The 27475-nt window shown below is 46.2% G+C and overlaps 3 protein-coding genes across 19 annotated transcripts in view; 2 read left to right on the top strand and 1 right to left on the bottom strand.

Annotated features, from left to right (window-relative positions):
• The window catches only part of SNRPB (small nuclear ribonucleoprotein polypeptides B and B1), a 3049-nt gene extending 1131 nt beyond the window's left edge, over window positions 1–1918 (bottom strand). Inside the window, exons 1-4 of the mRNA XM_030502670.1 lie at window positions 1332–1918; window positions 1109–1260; window positions 549–660; window positions 133–285 (exon numbers count right to left, since the gene is read on the bottom strand). Of these exons, the coding sequence (XP_030358530.1) occupies window positions 133–285; window positions 549–660; window positions 1109–1260; window positions 1332–1334 (420 nt within the window). The 5' untranslated portion in view covers window positions 1335–1918. The remainder of the gene's footprint in view (window positions 1–132; window positions 286–548; window positions 661–1108; window positions 1261–1331) is intronic.
• Window positions 1483–27475, top strand: ELMO2 (engulfment and cell motility 2). Of its 15 annotated transcripts, none has more exons than XM_030502640.1 (28): window positions 1495–1733; window positions 7528–7628; window positions 8137–8251; window positions 8383–8423; window positions 8933–9005; window positions 9289–9339; window positions 10278–10459; window positions 11174–11273; window positions 11476–11627; window positions 13779–13857; window positions 14439–14477; window positions 16919–16969; window positions 17303–17425; window positions 18181–18315; window positions 18756–18860; window positions 18937–19045; window positions 19544–19680; window positions 19947–20110; window positions 20193–20305; window positions 20606–20713; window positions 21051–21133; window positions 21437–21514; window positions 22066–22783; window positions 24067–24130; window positions 24331–24403; window positions 24585–25612; window positions 26305–26429; window positions 26576–27475. In XM_030502640.1, the coding sequence occupies exons 3-23, from the start codon at window positions 8174–8176 to the stop codon at window positions 22264–22266; spliced, it is 2202 nt and encodes a 733-aa protein (XP_030358500.1). In that variant the 5' UTR covers window positions 1495–1733; window positions 7528–7628; window positions 8137–8173; the 3' UTR covers window positions 22267–22783; window positions 24067–24130; window positions 24331–24403; window positions 24585–25612; window positions 26305–26429; window positions 26576–27475. The 15 variants fall into 15 exon arrangements, with proteins under 15 accessions (XP_030358495.1, XP_030358500.1, XP_030358494.1 ...); XM_030502643.1 differs by having other exon boundaries at window positions 1644–1733; window positions 14442–14477; window positions 26576–26934; XM_030502638.2 differs by lacking the exon at window positions 1495–1733 and adding an exon at window positions 1843–2081 and having other exon boundaries at window positions 26576–26934.
• Window positions 26679–27475, top strand: part of CDH22 (cadherin 22) — a 112950-nt gene continuing 112153 nt past the window's right edge. For 2 of the 3 annotated variants that reach the window (XM_030502633.1, XM_030502628.1), the window contains exon 1: window positions 26679–26762. The gene's annotated coding sequence lies outside the window, so the exon portion shown is untranslated. The remainder of the gene's footprint in view (window positions 26763–27475) is intronic. The other variant, XM_030502629.1, reaches the window with a different exon arrangement.

Raw genomic sequence — 27475 nt, 5'->3', positions numbered from 1 at the left:
TTCAAACTCCCTGGTAATAGAAATTAAGGGTACAGTTCCCCCACCGATTTCCTGCATTGTATTTGGTACAAAGAATTAAAAGCCACCCCAAAATACACCAGACACCAATTTTAATGGTTCATAGCACCTTACCTGTTGGGATGGTCCTCCCACTCCTCTGACAGGGCCAGCTAATCCTGCTGGAGCCTGTGGCATGGGTGCACCAGCTGGTACTCCCCTGCCCGCTGCTCTACCAACTCCTGGTCCTCCAGCAGCTCCAGCAAGAGGTACCCGGGCAATTCCAGTCTGAAAACAGACCCCCCAAAAGAAACATTATCGACACAGAAATCCTCAGATGCTACGGATGCCCACAGCCTTCCTCTGTCCAGCTAATGCCCCATCTCTTTGTGGGCATTAATTGGACAGCTTCCTACAGCCAAATTTGTTGGACCTGGTCACAACAGCATCTAGAAGTGCAGGACAACACTGTAGTAGCATCCTCCTGCAAGGTAGCAACTTTATCAGACATCTCTTCCCTTTCTCCTTAGTTCTGTGCTCATTCTCCTTACATCTTTTGGAGGTGGTCCTTCAACTGTCATGGACACTAGGTTTTCTCCTCGCAGCAACACAAGACCAAGGACTCGTTTCTCTTCCCGCTCTGGCTGCTTGGAATTTTTAGGTCTAGTGAGAAGAGAAAGAAAACATTGCAAGTTGGACAAAAAAACCCAAACAAATGCCAATGCTGCTCTTTGAATTTGCAATGGGATGTATGAGTAGGCTACTGCAGAGAGCAGAACCTACTGTAAACCCATTTTTATATGCCTCAAACTAAGTACACAGATGAGTCTAAACACAAGATGTGCATTATCTCCATGATTTTTTTTCCCCATGATGTTCAACTGTTCAGTGACTGTTGGCATCATGTAAAGGTATAATTCGGTTATTAAGAAATAACTCAAAGTGCTCCTTGAGCCTCGGTGGTTTGGGGATTTGACAAACGAGGCTAAACCCACGACAGCGGGTGCAGAAGCCAGCAGCAGACCCTGGCCCGCTGCTGTCCCGGCTCGCCGCAGGCAGCCGGTACCGGGGGGCAGCGCCCGGGACTTCCGGCACGAGCCGCGCCGCTCACTTGATCTTGCGGAACTCGTCGCAGTCGCAGAGGATAAGGTTCATGTGCTTGTCGAAGGCCTTGAAGGTGCCGATGAAGACGCGCCCGTCCTGCAGGATGCACCGCATGCGGTAATCGATGTGCTGCAGCATCTTGCTGCTCTTCCCCACCGTCTGCAAGACACCGCGGTTACACTGGGCGCCGGCGCTGCGCGGCGCGTGCCGCCCGCCGGCGCGCGGCTCACCATGGCTGCGACCCCCGCGTTCCCGCCGCCGCTCGCGCCCGAGGTGTCGTCCGCTCCGCCGGAAGCTCCTGCGCGCGGCGCCGGCCGCTTCCGCCCGCCCGCACGCGGCCGCCCGCCGGGCGGCCTCTCCCCTTCCGGCGCGTGATGACGTACTTCCGGGGGCGGGGGCTAGTCCGAGCGGCGCGCGCCGGCGGCGTTGGGGGCGCGCTGCGCTTCGGCCTTGCTTTCGCTCGGGCCGGTGCCGTGCGCGGCCGCAGCGCCGCTCCAGTGCTCGCTGCCAGCTCCGTGCGCGGTGGTCGGCAGAGCGGCAGGAAGGCTGCTCTGCATGAGCCGGTGGAGACCCGGTCCCGGGCAGTCGCAGCCAGTCCCCGAGGCGGGGCACCGTTGGCACGGGGAACTGACGTGAGCCCTCCCGCGGCGGCCCCGAAGGACTGGCGGGGCGCGGGTACCAGGGAGGCTCGGTTAACGTGGTTCATTCGGGCTGCGGGCGCGGGAGGAGGGTCTGGACTCTGGGCGACGGGACCGGCGGAAGGAGCGCGCGCCGCGCCTCGGCAGCTTCGTCCTGCGTCGAGCTGGGGCGGGGCCTTCCGGCCGCGGTCTCCATGGCAGCGGGCGCGTGACGCGCGTGTCGAGACCAATCGGCGGCGAGGCGGCTGAGTGACAGCCGGCGGCGCCAGTGGCCAGAGGCGTCTTGGCGGGGCCGCCGGAGCTGCCAGGCGGCCGGACGCGGAGCGGCCGCGGCAGGTCCGGGTGAGCGCAGGGCGGTAGGCGGGGGCGGGGAGCCCGGAGCCGGACGAGGTCCGCCGGGAGTCGGCCAGCACGCCGGTGCCCGCCGTCTGGCGGGTCCAGGCGCCGGTGCTACTTTCCTGGGCCCACTGCGACGCCGTGCCCACGGCCCTTCCTCTGGCGGCCCGTCCCGCCGGGAGGGCTTGGCCTAGAGTAGTCTGCCGCGAGGCCGCCGGTCCCGTGTTGCGCCCGTCCCCGCCTCCGCAGCTGCCGCCGTGCTGCGTCTGCTGGAGCCGCGGCGCACTGAGTGCGCGGGGCCCGCTGCGGAGACCGGGGAGGGGCCGCGAAGGGCGCGGTTCGCCACTGCTCGGGAGCCGAGGGGACAGCGCTTCCTCAGGAAAGCAATCGTTTAGCGCCTTAAATTGAGTTTTGGCCCAAGGCTCGAGCGTTGCTGCCTGGCTGCTTTCAGCTCGCCTCACTGACTAACAATAAAAGAGCGGTTCTCTCTTTTTGTCTGTTGCTCAGTTTCTGTCTCTGCCTAGCTGTGCTGGAATGTGCAAGATAAGAATTCAGTATCGTAGGCTTAGCGTTTTACAGCCAAAGTGCAGCTGTGGAAGGCCTTTGGAGGAATGTAGGATTCCAGAGACGGAGAATCTGACCGCCTGGTTCTTTTGTTTGTCTAGTGAACTATGTTTCTCTTTGCTTGCTATATGAGGTAATGTAGAAAGCTGTACGTAGCCCTCAGGTTGGACTCTGCTGTCTGCTGCCCTCTGATGCTGCTCAGTCAAGGGAGCTGTCTTTGCACACTTGTCCAGTTAGTGTCTCTACTACATCTCTTCCATCTATTGTTAGGCATGTTGTTACCACCACTGGGGACTTGTGGAGAACTGATCAGGATGTTTTGTCACATCTGCAAGTTTCAGAAGCTGCAGCTATTTGCTGCTTGACTGTGGGATTCTACCAAGCAGCTTTTCTTTTTTATGGAATGTTCTTTCTTCCTCATTTTCATTCTGTATACAGCACACTTTGTTCTCTATCTGTAATGAAAAGAAGATTGTGTTTGTGACTGGGGAAATCGTGTTTTAAATACTCTAGTTGCCTTAGCTTGCAGCTTCTCAGAAGTCTCTTGAATGGTGTGTTATTAGTGGCTCTGCTGATTTCTCCTTATCTTGCAGCTTACCCCCACACCACTGCTTTGTATGAAGGAACTCACTCTGCAGAAGCAGAGTGCATTAATCTTTAATCTATTTCAGCTTGGCTGCTCGCTCTCTGTATAAAACTGTGAGAATTGCTTGTTGAGAAGAATGTGCTGAGCGACCCGTAAGTGACTGTTAATCCCAATTATGCAAACTGGCAGCCTGTGCTACTTCCCAAGAGCTTCCTAGCAGTTATTTTATCAGATACACCGCTGGTGCACTGCAAAATATCATTGTAAAATTCAACATCTGTCACCTCTCTTGTCTGCAGCCATACAAAAATCTTTTCAAAGAACGCTTTTGACAGACAACCTTGTGTTAACATGCTGGCTTGAAGTACTGTCTGTATTTGTCCTCTTCTGGAAAGCTGCTTCTGCTGACCCACTGATCTGTGTAGGTCCTTCAGAGGGTTTTTTTGACTCAGAGTGTCTGAAGAGTTTCCTATCTTTTTTAAATTTTAATTCTTAGTTCTCTGGGTTCTGCTTATCCAGTTAATTTTAATGTTTGAATCTCTTCTTCAGTAGGCTCATGTGGTATCTGTTCCATGGTGCTGCTGTGCAAAGAAACAGTCTTTAAGCTCAGTTTCTTCCACTGTATTTGCTGTGCCTTGAACACTGGTTGGAATAGGGAACATGATTTCCAACCAATGAGTAGGTGATTACTTATTGAAGAAGTTTGGGGCAGAAACAGCCTGACTTAACTTATCATGATGAGTTACTTTCTGAGTTTACATGCAGCTGAAAGCTTTTTTTGAGATCTGAGGGTAATGAATTACAATGTAGTTGGTTTTCAGTGGCAAGTATATGGGGAAGCTGCAGGTAGAGTGCATTGCGTCTAGGAGCTGTGAGCCAGGCTCTGCAGTACTTTTTTTGATGAAACAGGAGACTTTGTTTCTGTTTATATGGTGCTTAGGGACGTGGTTTGGTGGTGGACTTGGCAGTGTTAGTTTTTACAGTTGGACTCGATCTTAAGGGTCTTTTCCAGCCTAAATGATTCTATGATTTCTGCAGAATTTCCCATAGTCTCAGTGTTTTAATGTGCACTTCTCTCCCTGAATGATGCATGTTCTTTGCAAGGAAGATGGCAAGTTAGATATTTGTAAAGGCTTCTATCTATAGTTATCTGGGCATCTTTGTTTTGGCATGTGAAGTACTTTTCCTTGTATTCCTCACTAGAAACTTATGTTGGAAGTTGCAGTACAAATAAAAGCCAGTGACCATACTGCAGGAGGCTGAAGGGAAAAGCGGTAATTAGATGCTAATTATGGATATATTAATTAAGAGTTGCAAATTCAGTTGTTCGTACTCAAGGAAGCAATCTTTGAGCCTTGCCTCTTCACTGTGTATTTGCTATGCCTTGAACACTGAATGGATTTAGATGGTTTTTAGCTGTGAGTTAGTTTACTTGCGGGAGAAGGAATTATATGTTCAATTACTGCAATAACTGTTCAGTTATTGCAAGCCAGTCTGATTATTGGAGTTGGCGTGTGCTTATGTCATATGACTAAGAGTTCTTAGGCTTTCAGATTCTGGCCATCACAGGCTTTAGCCGCTGAAGGGAGAACAGTGAGTGGAAATCAAATACCACTTGGGAACTGCTTGTCTGTTTCTAGACTACATGTAGAATGTAAACCTACATATCCTGCAGTTCTGGGGTTGTGCAAAGTGGCTGCTTTGGGGAGTATGTACAGAGCTGTCCTACTGCTTGTATACTAGTAATTACCATAGTGTACTTAAAGATTTAGTGATAAGTTATGCCTGGTTTGAGCTATTGCTGCAAGACATTTGAAAGTCTAAATAATTTTTTATTTCTTTTTTTTTTTTTGCGTGTGTGATTCAAGAAGTGTGGAAAACCAATTCATAGTTTTATTAGGTTCATCTACCTCTTTGTGAGACAGAAGGATCAGGTATGTTCCAAATTACTAGGGCAGTGCTACAGAGTACATTGGTTCAGCTTTCTCAGTTCCCATCCGTGTGCAGAAGCCTTAGTGCCTTGTGCTGCTTATGCAGTGAGGTACGGTGCTATTCTGGTCTTGGATTGCTTATGCTTTATTGCCTGAATTCCTAGTTTACTTTGGACAACAAGAAGATAATTTGGTTCAGGATAAGTGTAGAAGAAAGGACTAGAGCCCAATTTACTGATTGTAAGGGGTATGAAAATAGCACCAGCAGCTGCACGTGCCTTCAGGGTTAGAGGCCTCTTGAGAACATCCTCTGCTGCAAGTTATCATGTCTCTCCTAGCAAAGAGTAAGTTATATGTTTCTGTCTTGGAGTAAGAGAATAGAACATTGATAATCAAAATTTGTGAAGAAAGGGCATGTTAGCCCGTGCTCTTGGGATTTGGGGACCGTTTTTCCGTAGGATAGCGTACACTCTGTGCTGTCTGTGACTTAGCTCTGTGGGCTGTGAAGGCTTCTTTGAAACACTACTTGGAGCTCTCATATGAGCAGTCTTCCTTTGTGTAATCTTTCCTTGTCCAAGCTGGAGTTTTTTACCTGATGCACCTTCTCTGAAGGACAGGCTTTCCTGTTTGTTGTCACGATGATAGTGGTAAAATTTTTATCCAGAGTGAATCTTGGGGCGGGATAAGACTTGGTTTTCTTCCCTCCAGGATTTGGAAGTAAAATACCAGGTGTTGCATGTAAAACTGCTTGACTCTATCTTGCAATTTTGTGTGATAGGAATCATACAAATGCTTTTCTATCATCACCCCCAAGACCTGCTCAACCTGATTAAGGCACTGAGTCTGTTGCTATTCTGAGGCCAGATCTTCGTTGAGAACCTAACTTGACTGGGACTTTTCCATGTGATGTGCTCAGTCTTACAGTCATTTTATGGGTTTTAAGACAACAAGCCGCTCTTGGGATTGATGCTAAAAAGCAAAGAGAAGGCCAGAGGAATACTGACTGTAACCAGCTCTTGAGGTAAGCTGTGCATTTTCAAAATATCATGGAATTCCGAATCTGGCCTGCCAAATACTGTCTGAGGGGTGGAATGGTAGAGTGGACAAAGTTTGGCTGTTGTAAAGAGTGGAGGAGGATGGTGTTGCTGTGCGTATGCAATACCAGTCTCACTTTTGGATTGGCTGAAGCCCCGGATGGCTTTGGTGTTCAGGCTTCCTGGATTCCTGCAGGAACTGTGAAGACCATACACATGCTGAGAATAAATTGAGCAAGGCAGCTTCAGAAGGGCTTCTCGTGATAAACAGTGCTTGGTTTAATAGGGGAATGGCTGATTTCTCTCTGCAGCAAGTTCCTTCATTGTAAAGTAAGTATGTCTGATCTGATGGAGACTTGCTAGCTGCAGTGATAACATTGAGCATTTCCAGGAGCTGCTATGAAAGAAATGCTAAACTTGCATCCTGCATCCTCAATTTCAGCAGGCAGGAGCGATAATGTAACTATCTCAGAAGCCTGCACCAGGAGATCATAGTATTCTGTTGTTCTAGATGAGGAAGCTGCCTAAACTGGAGTGAGAAGTTAGTCGCAGAGGGCTGATAAAGGGGTCTGTGTGTGTACAAATGCAGGGAAACATCAGTGCACCTGAGTTTCATATCTTTCCATGCAGCGATAGCAGTCTCTGCGAGAGAACAAAGTGGCATATGAGCTACATTAATTGAGATCATCAGTGTATTTCTAGGTCAACATTCTATCCTGGCCATGTATACACACCTTTTGGGGTAGACTCAGCTAATTTTGTAGAAGTTCCGTTTTCCAGGGCAGTCACATAGTCCAGTTTCCTGGGCCAGGTATCTCTGCAGCTGCTTGGTCTTTCCTGATCTGTGAGAAGTCCTCTCTTCTTTACTTGCCTTGCATCAGGAAAATTTCAAAGGCTGCTGGTTTCCCTTCAGGTCTTAGCCTGTCTTGGCATCTCTTTCCCAGTTGATCGAGGAGGTCAGGAAAGTATGTTAATCATGAAACAGTGTTCCTGCTCCGCACTGTCTCATCTCTGTTCTGGGGAAAGGAGGATTGGGTTGCCTCAGCAGGAGAAATAGGAGCTTCCATGGGAGTTGGGAAGTTGTTCTTTGGATGCTTACCATCTCATTCAGAGTATGCTGGAAACTGAGTCTCGGGAGGAGTTCTTAAGGACAGGACTACTCCTGTATGTGGTCACATCTCATTTTTGGCAGCTTGAAGCCTTTGCTCCTGAGGTCTGATGACGGGGAGAGTTGTCTCTCTCCCATGTGACTTTCTGGCTCTGTGGGAGAGAGCAGGGCTACTCACTCCACCCAGGAGAGGATTAAAAAGGAATTGAACAAGTACGTTTCTTTACAGCCTCTTACTACCAGATGAAGCCAAACCACCATGTCTGACAGCTGTCTGGGACCAAACCCTGAACACAAGCTTATGTTCTAAGGCAGATAAAGGAGTGGAAGGTAGACCTTCAGAGCAAATGCTGAGTTAACTTTTCTTCTGTGATGGATATTCATGTTTTGGATTTATGATGTTATAGGAAGGGACTGGGATAAAGCTAGGTGCTGCTACTTGGCCTAGGAGCCTGTTTGGGTATACTGAGTGGATTAAGGTATCTCAAAAATATGGGACATCAGTAAACACCAGCCCGTGGGAGGGAGGCTGCCTGGACTGCATGTTCCCTCTCTCATGTACAGACAGGAGCTGAGTCAAAGGAGCTGTTGTTTTATTAGTCCTGTAAACTGACCTGGCAGTACGGACAGGGGGTAGCAGAGGGGGCTTTGCTGATCAGAGTGACTCTCCTTCCTGTGTGAGTACCCCAACAAGCTCTTAGAAGTATTCCTTAGGTTATAAGGTTGGGTATTCAATTTCACAATGTGCTGTTTTAGTGTGAGGTCTTGATCTCTGGTACAATGCAATGTAACAATTGAGATAGTTTCCAGAGCTGCTCACTATCCTTTCTCTTAGCAGGTGCGGGTTGTATGCTGTTGTAAAGGCATCTGGAGCAATGCCACCACCTTCGGACATTGTGAAAGTAGCTGTGGAGTGGCCAGGTGCCAATGCCCAGCTGCTGGAAATAGATCAGGTGAGACCTCGTAACCAGATGGAGGAGAAAACGCCACAACTATGATACTGGAATGTGGGAAGCATAGAAATGGGCAGTATTTCTTTCTGGTTGAGAACTTGGCTACTGAGGACTCTCTCTTTCTGTTCTAGAAAAGGCCTCTTGCATCCATCATCAAGGAGGTTTGTGATGGGTGAGTAGTTCTCTGGGAACCCTTTTGGAGAAAGTCTGTCCCCCTGACAAATCTTGCTGGGGTAATGTGGAAAGTCTCTGTGGCCTGTCAATGTGCTGCTGGCACAATCCATGCTGCCTGCTATTGGTTTTGGCTATGGAATGGGCCAGGGTTTAAATCAGGAAGAAAAGGATCTCCTGGAAAACAGGGGTTTTGCATCTTTATTTCAATTCTGAGTGTGTGCGTGTGTATGCCCCTCAGGTCAGTGTCTCTGGAGATTGGCCCATCTTGCTGTTTTTGAAGTGCAGGCTTCATCAGCAATTTTACAGAGCTTGACTTAGAGCAGGCTGAAGTCCCATTTTCCTCTCAAGAGGAAGTTGTTTTCTCCTCTTTGGGAGACCTAATTTCCCATGCTAAAGCTTTGCTCAAAAGTTGTTTTCAGCCCTTCTGGGATTAAGCTTCTCTTCCTAATTGAGAACCAGAAGAAAGAGGAGGAAGAAGCTTACATATCCTTCTTCTTCCTCTGCCAGGTGGTCATTGCCAAACCCTGAATACTACACCCTGCGGTATGCTGATGGTCCTCAGCTGTACATCACAGAGCAGGTCAGTGTGAGAGGTAGCAATTTGCTGATGTCCTGGGCAAGAGTGCAGAATGCCTTGGACCAGTGTCATGGAACAATACTGTCACTAATCCTTGACTTGAATGGTGTCGTTCAACTGAGGAGCCTTGCACTTCTCCCTCTGCATGCCCATAGGTGCAAGGACCCAGTGACTCAATGCCCTCAGTAAGGTTGTGTGGTACAGGAACCCCTATGTGCACTGTAGGTCCAGTTGCGTTCTTTTCCCTGCACTTTCCTGTAGTTTAAAGTTTCATGTTTACTTTCAGACTCGCTGTGACATCAAGAATGGAACTATCCTGCAGCTGGCAGTCTCCCCGGTAAACGCTTCCTCACGTCCCTTTTTCTCAGTGGCTATCCTCATATGACGGGCTGTTTCTTGCCTCAGCTTTTCTTTCTCCCTACATTGTACAATGACGTGTACACTCTTGTTTTCCTTCCTCGTTGTGGTGTGTATCTTTCCTTTGAATGCTTTGCCCTTTTATAGGACTTTCTGTAATAAAGTCTACCCTTTTATTGCATTTCCTAGAGTAGCGTCTTATAAAGCACCTGACAGACGCATTCTCTGTATGGGTGCAGTCAGTATTATTAGTCAGAAAGCAATAAACAGTACTGATGACTTAATGCAGAAGTTAAAATAGAGACAAATTTGGTGCAGAGGGGGTTGCTCCTAGTCAATTCTTGCTATTGTGACCTCAACAGCTGTCTTTTGCAGGATTGCTGAAGCTTCCTTTTTATTGAAATTCTTAAACCTTTTTTGTGCAAGTGTCATGGCATATAGCTGAGAGTGAATAGAAAAGAGAGAAGTTATTTGTGCAAGAGGTGGTTGAGAGGATATCATTGATCCATGTCTGACAAATTTTACAGAATATTGCGTGCATACACCAGATGAGCTTGTGCTTCTCTTTGAATGTCTGAGAGAGATTTTTTTAACATTGTATTTCTTTAATGGTCTCACTCCATGTTTCTATATTCACCTCCACTCCCCTCACCAAGAAGAAAAACAAGCGTTTACTCTAACATGTAACATAGCATTTTACTCACCTCCTGCTTGCCTGTAACTGTTGCTGAGTGCAGCTTTTTTTCGTCTATCTTAGACTTACTGACTGCTGCTACTTATCCTGTCATTGCTGGTATTTCTCTACCCTTGCTGTGCTGCCTCTGCCCTTCCATGGGTTTCTGATGGAAAGCTGTTGCTAGCAGAACTCAGTCTGCAGGTGACTAGTCTGTTACTGGCACGATCCTTCTTTCCTCCCAGTCTAGGGCAGCTCGCCAGCTGATGGACAGGATCCAGTCACATAGTATGGAAGCCCGACTGGATGCCATGAAGGAACTGGCTAAACTTTCAGCTGATGTGACCTTTGCCACAGAGTTCATCAACATGGAAGGGATTACAGTGCTCACGCGACTTGTGGAGAGCGGGACCAAGCTTCTGTCCCAGTAAGTTTCCTGTATTCCAGGATTCTGGAACAGAAGCTCAAATAAGGAGCTGTATTACCACGACAATAAACAAACAAACAAACAAAAACCCTGAAAAAAAGAACCCTCAAACGCTGATCTGAAAGTTTCCCCAAGTACATTCATAGTGAACTTTGATGCACTTGGCTTTTCCACTGTAGTTGTTGTGTTTCATTGAAAGCACTTTTAAAGTCATGATAATTTATTGTTGTAACATTTATAGGTCTTCTATTTTCTTATATATTAGCAACTAATATGTTTTCAGCATGTTTATCTATCTTCCCTCAGTGTTTTTTACTTTTCTGTCTTGTGGTTATGTATTAAATTTTCCACAATTCATGCTGTGCTTTCATTTTGTTTCAAGCCAGGTCCCAATGCTTACAGAATGACTCTGTTTTATTCTGATGTCAAAACATTTGTTTCTCGTGTGTGTGTGTGTGTGTGTGCGTGGAGGGGTTTAATTTCTAAAGATTTTTGCATTTTTTATGACATAAACATACTCAAAACATAAAGTATGATACTACAAAACAGATTATCTTCATAAATACAAATACTTTATTGCTCCTCCAGTGCCAAACTGTAGCCTGCCTTATTAGGAGAAGGTGGTGAAATTTTTCTCTTGTCCAGCTTATTCAGCTTGGACAAGCTTTCTCCTTGCTACCAGATCTCTTGTAACCGCATTCTTCATTTTCTTAGTTACAGTGAGATGCTGGCTTTCACCCTGACTGCCTTCTTGGAGCTCATGGACCATGGTATTGTCTCCTGGGACATGGTCTCAATCACCTTCATCAAACAGGTGAGTAAAGCGGGTGAGTAAATGCTATTTCTGTTCGTGCTTTAATGCAGCTTCCAGGAAGAGCAAAATGACTGTGAAGCTGAGTACTCATTGAGAGCACAGTGCACCTAGCTTTCTGAGCCGTGTCTTCCTTGGCATATCTTTCACATCACAAGGTTTCCTGCATGGGCATCTGTTGACCTGCTGCTTTGTCTGGTTTTAGATTGCAGGGTATGTGAGTCAGCCTATGGTAGATGTCTCCATTCTCCAGCGATCCCTAGCCATTCTTGAAAGCATGGTGCTAAACAGTCAGACTCTGTATCAGAAGATAGCAGAAGAGATCACTGTGGGGCAGCTCATTTCTCATCTGCAAGTGTGAGTGTCCACCCAACAGCGGTGTGATTTAAATCAATTTTATGAATATCTGTTAATTTGAAAATACATCATTTTGTGTTTAAAACACTTGAAGATGCTATTACTGATATGACATCTTGAACTGCATGATTTCTAATGTATTAAAAAAAAAAAAGATCCTTATACAGAGTAAGTTGTTTTAGTAAAACGCAGGTTAGGTCCTAAGACAGAACACATTTGTGCAATTGTTCAAGCAAAATATCTTTGTTCAGGACATATACTCATATGCATAAGTGCTTCCAGAATGCAGAATGTTGCTGAAGAAAGTATCTATGCAGGGAATATTGTAGAAAGGGAGGCTGGAGAGTGAGTTGGAAGTTGCTGGTGTGTATTTGGCAAGACTATCAGGAGCGTACAATCTTTATTAGAGCATGGGTTCTGGAAAAACAGGTCCATGGAAATAAATGTGAGAGATGAGTTAGAAGAGGAAAAATTAATTTAAGTGTTATTTTGCTGTGTCAGAAAGCAAGCAGTGTGATGAAAATAGCAGTAAACCCTGAAAAGGAGAGTAGAAGAGGATAAGTGACAGACTTCAAAGACCTGCGATGCTTGGAAGCCCAAGGAAAACCTAAGATGATGCATGAACATTTGCATGTTTGCAGGCTGGCAGGTTGACAAAGATGAAGAAGATTTGGAAGGAAGCAGTAGAAGAGAGAATATGGTTGTTATCCAAAGATATGCCAGGGATAAATGCCAAAGTGGGGAAAATAGCTATTTAAGCTAAAAGTTGTTTTAGCTTTAGATGTTTTATAAAAGTTGAATTTCATAAATATAAATATTTTCTTAAAAGTTATACATACACACAAATTCACTCAGGTCATTCACTGGGCTTGTTTTTAATCAGAAGAGCTTGAACTTCTGCAGAAGTCTCCTGGGAGCATATTGGGTCTGGCTGAGATGGAGTTAATTTACCCCATAGCAGCCCTCCTAGTGCTGTGCATTGTATGGGTAACTAGAAAGGTGCTCATAACACACCAGTGTTCTGGCTGCTGCTGAGCAGTGCTCCCACAGCATCAAGACGCTCCCACCAGCATTCACCCCTCACCAGTAGGCTGAGGGTAGGCAAGATCTTGGGAGAGGACAGAGCCAGGACAGCTGACCTAAACTGACCAAAGGGATATTCCAAACCATATGAGGTCTGCTCAGCAATAAAAGCTAAGAGAAGGAGGTAGGGAGGAGGCATTCGTTGTTACATTTGTCTTCTGGAGCAACTGTTGTGCATACTGAAGCCCTTCTTCCTGGGAAGTGGCTGGACATTGCCTGTTAATGGGAAGTAGAGAATAAATCTTTTGTTTTCCTTTGCTCTGCACGTGGCTTTTGCTTGTGCTTTATTAAACTGCCTTGATCTTAACCCACGAGGGCTTTTCCATCTTATTTTCTCCCCTGCCGTGTTCTACTGAGGGGAGTGCTAGAGTGGCTTGGTGGGCACCTGGCATCCAGCTATGCTATTACTCTTTGTGAGTAATGGTATAGCAAGAAACAACTGGATTTAATACAGGATCAAGATGAGGGTGGAAAACAGTATGATTGACATTTTGAAAGTTTGTTCAAAACATCACAAGTGAAACCGCATGCTGGGTGTGATGGAGGAAGGGACTAAGCACCCTTTGCCTGAAGAAGCTCTTCAGTGAAAATAAGAAAAAGATGCGTGAGTTGGGCCAAACTAGTGAGATTGGAAGGCAATGCCATGAAGAGACGTCTACTTCCCCCTTAGTTTACTTTGCATTTGGAGGCTTCCATTGACATAGGGGAGAAAAATTACTTGCTCTATGTATGTTTCTAGCTGTATGTATATAACAGGCTGCAGTGTGCCTAGGCTTTACAGAGGTAATTTCAGCCTTGGAAAAAACTGGTGGTGCTGAAGTCTGAGCTCTGCTGGGCTGCAATCTGCACTGTCTTCTGAATAATGGAGCTACCACGTCAGCAATTTCTGTCAGCTTTTGCAGGCTTTATGAAGAGTTAGATGGCATGAAAATAGGTTACCTGAATCCTCCTTGTCTGTTGAAATGCGAGGTAGCTGGAGTAAATGTTCTTATAATGCAGGAGAAGCAGCAAGCTGTAATGTTCTATACTGTCTGTTCTCTTATGATTTTCCCATTTTTGTTTCTGCAGCTCAAACCAAGAGATTCAGACATATGCCATTGCCCTGATCAATGCCCTCTTCCTGAAGGCTCCTGAGGACAAGAGACAGGTTTGTTCTTGCTTTTTGACTTTAAACCTGAATAATGGTTACTGTCTGGCTTTTTATGCTTCAGAAATTGTACTCTCTGGGCAAGTCAGACCTTGCCAAGGACTTATGTAGCTGGTTTAGTGTGGCAACGTAGGAGAAAAAGACCATCCCATTAATAATGTGTTCTGTAGCAGCACATTTTGTTTAGGATGTCCTCAGAAAGGAATCTGAAAGGTCTTGAGAGACAGAAAGCAATCCTCTCTACAGCATGGAAGTTAATTGTGTATGGGAGAGGTGGGGGGTGAGTCCTTGGGGTTGTGTGTACTTCATAAACAAACACCCCGTCTCCCTCTCCCCCAGACAAGGAACCTGTCTGACGTCACAGGGAGATATTCCTGCTGGCAAATTTGAGAAATGAAACACCTGTCCTGCTCTGAGGAAACCCTGAGATCTTGGCTACATGCAGGATGTGCATATGTCTGTATTGTGTAGCTTTGCTGTGTTAAGCCTTTCTTCTCTAGTGCCCTGTTTGTGCCTTATTTCTGGACTCCAAGCTAAATCCTGTCTGCTTCTCTTTGTGCTTTTTTTTTGCTTTCTGCCAGCAGGACAAGCTGCTTAACCCACTAGACCTGCCCATCACTGTAAGTAACGCAACCTGGGGGCTGGTCATGTGGAACTGCAGGCATGTTAGCTTTTCTCCAGTTATACCTCCTTGTACCTCAGACATGATGCATACAGGCTTCAGATAGTGGATGAGCTTAGGGAGAAAGGTGGGAGGACTCCTGGGGATGCACTCAGATTGTTAAGGGGAGAAGAATCAGTAGCAGGAGAAATCTGGAGTGACTTATTGTGCACACTAGATAATAAAGATGATCGTAAAAGGAAACGGATACTAGAAGACTGACCAGGTGAACCAATTGTAAAACTGGAACCAGTTCTTTAGCAGTCTGGGTCTCCTTAAACTTACTACAGCCTGAGTTTATACTACGAATCTTGCTTGCCTTAATGACAGTTTCATATCCAGCTGCATCCTTCTAAAAGTAAAGCTGTTTGTCTCTGAAGAGCAGTCATGAAACTTCTGCCTGTGACTTCGCCCTTAAGAGACTTATACTGTAAGAATGTTTTTTGCCCTGCGCTGTCTCCAGGGGAAGAGAGAAGGCTCAGGGTGGTCTTATCAATATGTATAAATACCTGATGGAAGGGAATAAAGAAGAGGGAGCCTGACTCTTCTCAATAGTGACTGCTGACAGGACAAGAGGTATGGCTTAAAACAGGAGATTCCACCTGAACACACACAAACAAACAAAAAAATAAGGGTGGTCAAACACTGGAACAGGGTACCCAGAAAGATTGTGGAGTCTCCATCAGGAGATATTAAAAACCTGACTGGACATGTCCTGTGCAACCTGCTCTTTCTGATATTGCTTGAACCAGCGGACTTGGACTAGATGACCTCAAGATGTCTCTTTCAACATAAATGATTCTGTGATTCTGTGATCCCATCAGGAAGCAAAGTGGGCATTACTGGACTCTCAGCAGAACACAGATCCCTTAGCAATGGCTGGGCTTTGTGCGTGCTCATGCTTCTTACTACGCTGCTTAGAATTGTCTTTGTCCTTACCACTGTTTATCTGCTTCAGTCGCCTGTTACTTCATCCCATGTACAAACTAATTTCTTTAGAGTAAGAATTATCTGTGTTGCATGCATGAACAAATCTTAAGAGCAGGCCTTGTTCTATTCTCAGTACTACATCTCTTGAATCATAGTAAAAAATGACGACTCAGAGGGCAGTGTGTTATCTCTGAAACCACTTCCTACTCCATCTAGGTGCCTCTTAGATATCTTCCACTCAAGCACTGATTCATTTTGTTTGTAACATGAATGCTGCTGAACTTGCAGCTATTATGGCTTGGCTGTCAGCCAGCATATCACTTTCTTGTTTTAGGAGGTTTCTGTCTGGAGCAAAAGTGGTAATAGGAACTTGGAATGAGGTTAATACATTTTACCAGACTCCTTATAAAGCCTGTCAAGAACAGGGTTGATATGAGCGGTGGGAAGAGTCTTGGATTGCTCAGAATGTACAACTGGTAGAGTGCAATTGTCTGCACATCTGGTTCCAGTTCTCAGTCTGCAGTGCATAGGAATGTGAAGAGCTCTCTGGCAGTTCTTCTGGACTTCTTCCAGATGATATACTGCCAAGCAGATTTTTCTTACCCAAAGGTTTTGCTTATAACAGCAAAGTTCTGATAATATTCCATCTTGTCATTACCACTTGTGCTGCTCCCCAGGCAGGTCTGGTGGGATCACTGGTATTTTAAAAAGTGCATCTTCACAATTTACAAGGAAAGCTCAGGTTAGGTTTTTGCAGGTGCCTGTGTAATTGGTCCCAGAACTGAAGACTTGCAGTAGATACTTGCATTTGCTGTTTGTCATCATGACCTGATGGTTAGGAAACTCTCTAATCTAGGGAAGGAAGCCATGCAGCAAAGAGGGAGCCTGGAAGCTTTCCTTTAAGCATGAAAATTCTTTACCCTTAATTTTTGTAACTGAAATGTTTCTGCAAATTGTCCTTAAACTGATTTCTGAGTACCTCTTTAGGAACTGAGACAAAGGAAGTGTGAATTTCAGAGGGAGAGTTTTTGAGATAGAGGAGGCCCAGGGCTTTCTATCTGGGTGTATAACTACATATAGAAAATTTTGACATGCTAATTGAAGGAACCTCTTATAGATGACAGATTCTTCTGGGCAACCCACAGTATGCTCCCTGCTGCCATATCTCCTGATATTGAAGTATCATTAGATGTCCAATGTTCTTTGACTACGCTAGTGCCTTTCTCTCCGCTAATGATGTTTTGTAGGGGAGCCATCCATGAGTTGTGCCATGGTAAAGATGAACACTTGCATCCCAACTTGATGCTTGCTTTGTGGTGAGATGCCATGCTAAATTGACAATCTGTAGTAAAAGCACTTTGTTGTGTGCTAGTGCTCCAATTCATAGGCTTCCTTCTTTCTCTTCTTTCTGCACAGTGTGGACTTTTTGTTTATACTTCACTCATGTTATTTCAACTCTAAATTCCACAGGAAATGGCTAATGCATTTGCCCAGAAGCACCTGAGGTCTATAATCCTGAATGTAAGTATGTCTGGAATGACAGAGCACTTCCTAACGTTCTCTCAATAGAGGTTTCACTTGTTCAGAGTGTAAATTCTGCTGCCCTCAGGGCACTTCCAGAAAAGTGATTCTTTCAGTTCTTTCAAATTGGAGCCACTTGTTCAAAAGGAGTTATCAGGATGCTTCTTTCTGCTGTTACAGAGCATTATCATTATGCTTCTGATGGAATATGAAAGTTAAAAACAGCTGAATCTTCATATACAGAGATGTACATGCAGCCTGGCATATGCTACAGCTAATAGTTCAGGTTTTATTTTTATTCTCTTAATTTCTACCCTATCCTTTATTTTGCAGCATGTGATCAGAGGAAACCGTCCAATTAAAACAGAAATGGCACATCAGCTGTATGTGCTGCAGGTCCTGACCTTTAATCTCCTGGAAGAGAGAATGATGACTAAGATGGATCCCAATGACCAGGTCACTGTTAAAGCTGAGTAAGATCTGATACAATAGGAGGAACAAGAGGCCTTAGGGAGACTCGTGTGGAAAGGGCGCATGAGTCAAGAGGCTTGCATGGTGAAGCATGGAGATAGTTCATTCTTAATATAGACTGTCTATGGGGAGGTGAAGCATTGGAACTGTCTTATTTCTGAGCTTCTTAGCTCCATAGGGTTTGAAGTGGATGGCGCATAGTTTCAAAACGGCCTCTCGCATTGTAGTCCTTGAGATTAGGGTATGCTTATGACTATCCTGTGTATGCTATGGGACTTGGAGAGATGCAAGCAAGCAGTCACTGGAAGCTGTGTGTTGCTTGCTGGGCCAGTGTGATGCCAGTTGTCAAACTGATTACCTTTATGAAGGGCACATGATTTTATCAATTCCCTTGCTGTGTACAAGGAAGGTGGGCATTTTTAATGTGTCCCTTGCTCAGTTCTTAGATGCATTGTAGTCTTGAGTGAGAAATGCCTTAGCATTATCTGAATGCCTATAAATGCCTTTAACTAAACTTGTGGTGGTTAAAGGAAAAGGCAAGAAAATATTTTACATTACCAATATACTGAGACTTGCCATTTTGAAGTGGATTGCTTCTTGTTATGTAGTGTTAATGACCTTTGGCATTTCTCTGTGATCACTGTGTTAGCTCTGGAGGGGGGGACCACAGCTGTGCATTATGTGAAAATACTGCCCTAATGATTGATCATGTTACCGTTTCCCTGCCTTCTGTCCTTCAGGCACAGAGAGACATCATTTTTGAGTTGAGAAGAATTGCATTTGACGCAGAGTCTGACAGCAACACCGTCCCTGGCAGTGGAACAGAAAAACGCAAAGCCATGTACACCAAGGACTACAAGATGCTGGGATTCACTGTATGCATCTAGAGAGAGTGCTGGCTGTAAAGCGTGTGAATACAATCTAAGTGTTCTCCATCAGAGTTGTGGGGAAATAAGGAACAGATATAGAAGTTTGCTTCACCATACTTCTGTATCTGAGTTTTAGAAATTCAGCTACACTCAGGCTCCCAGGGAAGATCATTATGAAGTTGCTGACTGGTTAAATGCCAGGGCTCATGAAGCACATTCTCTGGAGATACTTACTTACCATACGCACCTATTCTATGAAGAACCGGAATCAGCCTCTCTTCTAGAAAGTTTGGATAGTGTTATCAGCAGGTATCCAAGGTTACCTCTTGGATATATGTGAGGAAATGCTTGATGGACTGGCAATTGTAAAATTAATTCAGAAAAGGTTCTCATACAATTTATTCAAGCTAATTTGTTTGGGTTCTTTCTATACACTTTTTTCACAGAATCACATCAACCCAGCCATGGATTTTACTCAGACTCCTCCAGGGATGCTGGCATTGGACAACATGCTCTACTTGGCCAAATTTCATCAGGACACCTACATCAGAGTAAGTGAAGTTGCTGTTTTTTGCAGATACCAACACCTCAGCAGCTCTTCTTAGTGTGTGTTGTATCCTCTTGTAGATTGTTCTGGAGAACAGCAGTCGAGAAGATAAGCACGAATGTCCCTTTGGGCGCAGTGCCATTGAGCTTACCAGGATGCTTTGTGAGATCTTGCAAGTTGGGGAACTCCGTAAGTAGCATTTGTTAACTTGTCTTTCCAAGTTGCTGGGCTGATGCTTCTGGAAGTAACCTACAGGCTGACCGATATTCACAAGCATTTGTACCTCAATCTCACTTTTGCTGTGTAACGACAGAAGGAGCTTGGAGGTGCAGTGTCAGTGTCCCAGTGATAATACCAATATCAAGGGTAAAGTAAGACATTTTGGTATGTGCACTCCGGAGAAGAAATTCTGCTGGAGAAAAGAGGGAAACAACTGCAAGCAGTCATTTAGGGAGACTCGTGTGGAAAGGGCGCATGAGTCAAGAGGCTTGCATGGTGAAGCATGGAGATAGTTCATTCTTAATATAGACTGTCTATGGGGAGGTGAAGCATTGGAACTGTCTTAATCTCTTTGAGTTAGTACTATTGTACACTATCAGGTTTCTGTCACTGTAGTGGACTTCAGTTACTCTTAGTAGGTCTTGTGCAATATGCTCACATGGTTGTGGTTTCTGTTTCTTCCTGAAGCCAATGAAGGCCGGAATGACTATCATCCCATGTTTTTCACCCATGACCGTGCATTTGAGGAGCTATTTGCCATCTGTATCCAGCTGTTGAACAAGACTTGGAAAGAAATGAGGGCGACAGCAGAAGATTTTAATAAGGTCAGAGTGGAGAAGTATTTTGTAGAATCTTTTGCAGAACAGCACATGTTCGCTCAGCCTGTACACTTGATTAAAGAGTGGGCACAGAACGTATGACAGGGCATTGATGTGGGCTGTAAGGGAGGATGGTCCGATTTTTATTTGGTATGACCTGAGGTCAGTTGTTCCATGTGAGTTCTTTGCTGCCACTGAGCTGTGCCCTGGTCCTCTGCTGCCATTAAACATCAAGAATGCAACTTGCTTTTCTTCCTGCCCAACCTCTTTAGGTTATGCAGGTTGTGAGGGAACAGATCACACGGGCTCTCCCCTCTAAACCAAACTCGTTGGACCAGTTCAAGAGCAAACTGCGCAGTCTGAGCTATTCTGAGATTCTGCGACTACGCCAGTCTGAGAGAATGAGCCAAGATGACTTCCAGTCACCACCTATTGTGTAAGTGACTAACAGAAAAGGTTGCCTTCTATGCTTGCTGTTATCTCCATTTTCTGACTACTCTTCCATATTTGATTGCCAGGGAGCTGAGGGAGAAAATCCAACCTGAGATCTTGGAGCTGATAAAGCAACAGCGCCTGAACAGGCTTTGTGAGGGAAGTAGCTTTCGCAAAATTGGAAATCGCAGAAGACAAGGTAAGGTGACAGCATCTACTGCATTCTTTTCATGTGAAGAACTCTAGGCAAAGAAGATCTAATGGATTAATCTGGTGTGTTGCCAGAAAGGAAAGCTGCTTACTTGGGCTTTCTCTGCCATCCCAGTTTGGAATGGAACAGATGTGCGTTTCTATGAACACAGCCATCCCCACCTAAACAGGAAGCAGTACTGAGGAACTGGAGGGGTAGAGGAATTAGGTGGGGTGACTATAATGTAGTGGCTGTAAGACCTTATGTGAATGAACTTGCTTAGCTTACTCTGCTTGATGTGTGTTCCAGAAAGATTTTGGTATTGTCGCCTGGCTCTGAATCACAAGGTGCTACATTATGGAGATCTGGAAGATAATGCCCAGGGGGAAGTGACCTTTGAATCTCTACAGGAAAAAAGTAAGTTCCAGTTACTGCTCTGAGCATGCTGTGCAATGTTCTGTGCATTGCCATCTAGAGGCTGTTATGAGGTACCATCCTAGAGATGAGAGAAAAGGAGCTGTGGCTGAAGCCCTGACACAGATGAGATCAACTTATGGTTCTTGCACAGATCCTTTGAATCTTAAAACTGCTTGGTGTTTCTCGTAACAGCCAACTGTAGGGATGTGTTACTGGTAATGTGTTTTGGAAAACTGCAGTAATGAGCTGCAAAACCAGGAACAATGCTCGGTTGCAAAGACAGAACGAAGTTCTGGTTATATTTTCTTGTTTGTGAGTTTTACTTTTTCACTGTTAGTTCCAGTTGCAGATATCAAAGCCATTGTCACAGGGAAGGATTGTCCACACATGAAGGAGAAAAGCGCACTGAAACAGAACAAGGTAAGTGCTCCCTTTTTGCCTGTAATTAACATCTAATGCTGTCGAGTTGAAGACTGTGAAAGCAAGCAACAGAAGCAAATGGTCTTCCCTACCTGCAGTGTATTGTTTACAAACCTCATCTCATATCTGGGTCTTTTCCTAGTACTCATTTGTGATTGCTATAGGCTCTTTGGAGCTGCTCAGAATACTGATACGGGAAAGAGCACTGAGCTGCAGCAAGGCAGCTTCTCTGGTTGGGTTAGCAGGCAGAAACTGCTGTGATGTTTTGTTTAGTCCATGAGTGAAAGATTCTTTTTCATTCAGGAAGTGTTAGAATTGGCCTTCTCGATATTATATGATCCTGATGAGACCTTGAACTTCATTGCACCTAATAAATATGAGGTAAGAAACATAATGGGTAAACAGTAGAATATAAAGCAATTAACTTCAGAGATTAAGAAGGATCAGTTGCTTCTCTTTAAAGGCCTGAGCAGGATGTCTCCCACCAGCTTCACTCTTAGAAAATATTGCTGATGTTCCATGTGAATCTTTTTAAATTTTTTTTTTAATGTGAGAAATTCCTACACTCATTTCCCTTAGTCTAGGCTGCTGCTTTCGTTCCTCCTATGCAGTCAGTTGTTCCCTTTTCACTATTCTATAAGACACTTGATGCCTAAAATAGCTTTGCTTTTTCTGTTGTTATGCTACAACAAAAACTCAGCCCTCTCCTGGAGTCATGGGGTCAAGCTTACCTATAGGCTTCCACCTTCCATTGGAAATCAATGTGGGCACTGTTTTGGGGTGACTTTTCTCCTCTCCCTTCCCCCCCCGTTAACTCCCTTGTTTCCTGTTTTGGAGCTGTATTAGAGCTCCTAATTGTTGCATGGATGGAAAGACTCAATGTATCCTATCCTTTATGCCTGGAGTTGTGAGTTATCCTCTTTTCCCCACAGTACTGTATCTGGATTGATGGGCTCAATGCTCTCTTGGGCAAGGACATGTCCAGCGAGCTGACTAAAAGTGACCTGGACACGTTGCTGAGCATGGAAATGAAGCTGAGGCTCCTGGACTTGGAGAACATCCAGATTCCCGAGGCGCCGCCGCCCATCCCCAAGGAGCCGAGCAGCTACGACTTCGTGTACCACTACGGCTGAGGGAGCGGGGCCGCGGGGGGGCCGGGGCCGCGCGTTCCCTTTTGTATGTCACAATAACAACCGGTAGCGCCGTTCCCGCCGCCTCCGCCTCGTTCCGCGCGCGACCCGCCCCCCGCGCACGCTCCTTCCTCCCGGCCCCGCCCCGCGCATCCTCCTCCCGCCCGGCCCCGCCCCGCGCACCCTCCTTCCCCGCAGGCACCCAGCGGCCCGGGCGGGGAGTCAATGGCACATGGCGGCGGCCGGCGCCCCTGTACTACGGCTTCTCCATCGGCGTCACCTGTTACAAGTGGCTCACGAAGATGTGGGGCAGCGCGGCGCGGGGCAGCGGCATGCGGACGGCGGCAGTGACAGCGCCTGTCGGTCCCGCAGAGCTTTCCTTTCCCGCTGCTTGCGACGCTGCTGCACCTCCTCCTCTTCGGTCTCTCGGCGCTCGCCCGCGCCCTGGCGCGCTGCCGCTCGGGCTGGCCGCGGGCCGCGCGCTCCTGGGCCGACTGCCTCCGCCGGGCGGCCCCCGCAGGTACGGCCGGCGCGGGAGGGGCGGGGGCCGGGGCAGGGGAGCGAGAGCGGGGCGCTGAGCGGTTGTTCGAGGTCGCCCGCGCCGCCCTCGGGCCTCTTCCGGAGCCGCATCTGCCTGCGGCTCTCGGGCCGGGTCCCGCCGTGATCTTCAACAAGCGGGCAGCTGCCGCGCCGCTGGGGCGGGCATGAGCCGGGCGGAGCGGCGCGTCCGTGCGTTTCTCGCCGGGTGCGGGATAGGTGGAGGCGTTGCTTAAAGCTTTAGCTTCAGACGCGCTGTCTTTATCGGGCCTAACAAAAACTGGTTAGAACGTGGAGAGGCCTCACTGAATGTGTTTTTCTGAAGGAGCCACTGGCACATGAGAAAAAACAATGAGAACCTTGTACAATACCTCCGGAAATTGTCTCTGCAAGTTATTTTTTCTCTTTAACATGGTATCAAGCCATGCGTTTATGTTATTTCGGGAGCTTTCTCTGGTTGGAACTTAGTCTTCATGGTGCAGAAGTTCATCATATGTGACACACAGAACTGCTGAGGCTGAGGAGTGAAGCTCCTACTCAGAACACACAGTGTAGCTACATCAGTAATTCTTTGGCTGTGTACAATGTTGGTTCAGTTGCTGTCATACTGCCTCCCACAGAACAGCATGTATCTAAGATCTCGGGCAATGTTTGCAATACCTTGGGTATCATGCCCCATGGTTTCCTGAGAAATGCTTTCTCTACAGCTGTAGCAGTGCTGCCACTCAGTGTAGCAGCCTGTGATTAGTAAAGCTGTTTCTTGTGGTAGGAAGTTTTTGTACAAGGGAGAATACACTGTAACAAGAGCTGCAGGTGGATGCTGAGGATTGTTGCCAGGCTTGCTTCTTTAGGCTCATTGCAGTGGCCCCTCATACTCACCAGTTCTCATGCTGTGATACATTCAGAACAGGCTTTGTACAAACCCATGATGGTTTTCCCTCACAGGAAGGGCAGGTGTTATTTCTGCGCTTCTTCACGGTTTGTTCAGAGAGTGCAGTGCTGAGCCCTGCTTAAATTATAGGGAACAGGGCAGAAGTGTAAAGAGCTGAAGATCTCTGAGCTGTGTTGGTACTGAGGAGTTAACCTGAGGAAGATGTTTCGGGTTTTCCCCTTAAGTCTGCTCTCTATATTTCTGGTCAAGTAGCAGGGTTTTGGTTGGTTGAATGGTTTTGGTGTTTTGTTTGTTTGGGACTGTTTTTTTGTTTTTGTGTTTTTAATATAGTGGAAGACAGTTAACTTAAGGCTTTTTTTTCTTCGATTCTTTAGTTCTGTCAGCTTCCTTGGATATTGGGCTGAGTAACTGGAGCTTCCTATACGTCACTGTCTCCCTGTGAGTACAAGCACCATCATCTGATGAGTTTTAGAAAGGGTCAGTTTCTTCAAATGGGTGTCTGGCTCAGTGGGGTCGGCATGCAGGGACAGTGATAGCTTGCTGGTAGCAATGTAGAGGTGGGTGATCTGCTTCCTAATAGTACTTTGCTGGGAAGGACTACACTGAAGGAGATTGATAGTGTATTTTGGTCCTTACAGCTACACAATGACCAAATCCTCTGCCATTCTCTTCATCCTGTTTTTTTCACTGCTCTTCAAGCTGGAGGAAGTGGTAAGGATCCCACGCAGTGTCTTAGGGAGGAAGAAAGTCAGGCCTAACAAAATAGGCAGTACATGTACAAGAAACGTATAAGTAGAGGAAGAATGCAGTTATGTGGATGAATCTGAAAGAAAGTGTCTGTCTCTGTTCAGCTCCAGGAGTCTGTAGTGACTTTGTGTTTGCTCTCATCCAGAGGGTGGCATTGCTGCTGGTGGTTCTGCTCATCACTGGGGGGCTCTTCATGTTCACCTACAAGTCCACACAGTTCAATGCACAGGGGTTTGTGCTGGTGCTATGTGCCTCTTACCTTGGGGGTATTCGCTGGACTCTCATGCAGATACTTATGCAGAAGGCTGAATTGGGTATGTAGGGTGTTAGGAAGTGTGGGGTGGTGCTGGTAACGGGGAGGGGATTAAGGAGATGGTAGCCCTTGCTGCAGAAACAAAGCATCTTGTGTAAAGGGCAAGGGTTATCTGTTGATGGGTAGTGAAGGTGGCCTGGCATCTGCAGCAGCACAGGCGTGGGCATTACAAAGTACTAGGGATGGTACTAATAAAGGCTCTAGGCACTGTTATACCCTGGCTTGTTGCTACCTGGTCTGTTATTGATTCTCCTTTCAGGGCTCCAGAACCCCATTGATATCACGTTTCACCTGCAGCCGCTCATGTTCCTGGGGCTCTTCCCACTCTTCACAGTGTTTGAGCGTGCATGAGTTAATGAGAGAAAGCAGGGATAGCTTTGTAGAGTGGTTGGGGAGATTACTTAGCAGTTCTACGAGATGATTCATTTAGATAAGTGAACAGCTATGAACTTTGCAAAGTCGTTTGAGACCTGAAATTATAAGGACCTAGATATGCCTTATGCTGGCAGAACATTAAAGAGTACATAGGAATAGTAGCCTGCCAAACTTGTGGAAGTTAGGGCTGTAAAGAACTGGCTCCATATCGTCATGATATTAGAATGTGAGTAGCCCACCCCTACCTTCTTGTGTGAGGAGTCCTGGGAATTGGGAAACATACTCTGCTACTCACTCTCTTGTTCCTAGGCCTGCCTTTGTCCACATCAGAGAAGCTCTTCTGTTTCCATGAAGCAGGAATGCTGTTCTCTCTGGTAGAGAAGCTGTTCTTGGGTGGAATTCTTGCCTTTGGTCTAGGCTTTTCTGAGTTCCTCTTGGTTTCCAGAACATCTAGCCTCACCCTTTCCATTGCTGGCCTTTTTAAGGTAAGGCATGGTTCCTGTGCTAATATTAGAAGGCAAGAACTCAGTTGTCCCTAATGGGCCTCACGTGGTAGGAACTTCCTTGGAGCCTTAGCAGACATCTCCTGTTATTTTTGCTCTCCTTGCACAGGAGCTTGATGCTTTGCCTTGCAGTCTCTGCAGTGAAGTCCCTTGGTCCCTGATAGCAAGGGGTAGAAACTGGTGGCTATTCTATAAAAAATATCATTAAAGTCCAAAATTTGGTGGTATCTGGGATAGAATAAAACACGTGGAACTTATGAGCAATGGATGGGGAGGGAGAAGGGGTAAGAAGAGCATGCTCTTGCATCAGATCTGGGTATGAACAAGCCACTGGTTTTAGCTGTGTCTTTAACCTAGTTTGGCACATCCTTCCCTCCTCTGAGGAATCCACGCACATACTTTGAGTTGAATGGTGACTTGTGAAATTTGTCTGATCTGGAAGCCACAGGATTCTCATGTAGCCAAGTTGTGCAGTCAGAGGACTGAAAATCCGACATCCCAGTTTAACAGGTCGTTCTGTTTCTAGAAACTGTTTTTAGAACTCTGCACATGAGAGAATGTGCTGATGGAAATTAGCAGCCTGCCATCATGATCTGGGCTTGAGCTGTAAAACATCTCATGCGTATCTCCTCAGGTCCTACCCTACCACTTGTCGTGTTTTTTTGTTTCCACAGGAAATCTGCATTTTATTCCTCGCCACACATTTGCTGGGAGACCGCCTCAGTCGAACTGGCTGGGCTTTGCTTTCTGCTGTCAGGAATCTCCCTTCATGTCATTCTCAAAGCCATGAATTCCAAAGGTAATTCTGTTTTAAATCTCGTCCTGTTTTTCTGTAGGCAGTCTGGTAGCTTCACTAGGAGCTGTACCTAGTTCCAGCTCCTTGACAGTGCCAGGTTTGATGGGTCCTCTGGTGAGTTTGTCACTAAATGGGCTGTCTGCGTGCAGGTGAAAAATCACTGAAGCTGTACAGAGAGGCCAGCTCTAACCCTGACCTGGAGCTGCTGCTGCGCCCCCCTGAACATGGTGAGGAGGAGGAAGAGGATCTTGAAACCCCGCAGCAACACTGAACATGAAGCACAAAGCCGTCTGCTCTGTTCTTACCAAACCTGACTGACAGCGGTCTAGGAGGAAGGTACAAGAGTCTCTGTCTGTGACCACCCAAAAGAGCCAGGGCCTGATGAGAGTGTCCTGCTGCTCTGCTGCAGCGTGGATATGTAGATGCTGCACAAGAAACAGGCAAAATCCCTTTCACAGAGAGCGAACTTGAAGACGAGTCCTGGTTCAGTGGAAGTAAAACAGTGCGGTGAGACTGGAAAAAAGCTCTAGGAAGCTTATTGGGGAGTCCCTGAAGGCTGTGTATTGAGAGTGTAGATCATGAGCTGTAGAATGAGCGTGGACATGTCTGGACTGCAGGCTGAGTGGTTCAGGATGATTCGAGTGTTGCTTGAGCTTTGGCTTCAAAAGAGAAGGTAGATAAACCTTCCCATACTTTCTTTATGGTTCTGCTAAGTAGGACCTTCCATCTTGGTGGGAGCAGATGACTATGTATAAATCTGTAGACTTGTCCTAGTGAGAAGGAGCCTTTGTGCCTCGTCACCTCCATGTTTTTTGTGCACAGTATGGAGTGAATTAAATGCTGATATTTGGGACCAATTGAGCATGGCCAAATGGTGTTGGTTGGAGGAAGGACAGAGACATGTGAGCACTTCTGGCCCTACAGGCTAAAGGGAGATAGAATAGTATCACAGGAGATCTAGCTTAAGCAGTAAGCTTGTCTGAAAGTATGTGGGTGTTGGGGGGGGGGGGGGATTTTTTTGTTTTTTAAATAAACTGTTTTTCTGATTC

The sequence above is a fragment of the Strigops habroptila genome, chromosome 13 (genome assembly GCF_004027225.2).
Source record: "Strigops habroptila isolate Jane chromosome 13, bStrHab1.2.pri, whole genome shotgun sequence".
Taxonomy (NCBI): Eukaryota; Metazoa; Chordata; class Aves; order Psittaciformes; family Psittacidae; genus Strigops; species Strigops habroptila.
Note: the sequence above shows the minus strand (reverse complement) of the source record. Positions and strands in the feature narration are given on the sequence as shown.

Bases quoted from the DNA above. Each gene is read 5' to 3' on its own strand.
- ELMO2 (XM_030502634.1), top strand. From the start codon at position 1,657: ATGAGCCGGTGGAGACCCGGTCCCGGGCAGTCGCAGCCAGTCCCCGAG. The intron at 16,970-17,302 runs GTAAGTATGTCT...TTTATTTTGCAG, and splicing joins TGAGGTCTATAATCCTGAAT to CATGTGATCAGAGGAAACCG. The intron at 19,046-19,543 runs GTAAGTAGCATT...TTCTTCCTGAAG, and splicing joins CTTGCAAGTTGGGGAACTCC to CCAATGAAGGCCGGAATGAC.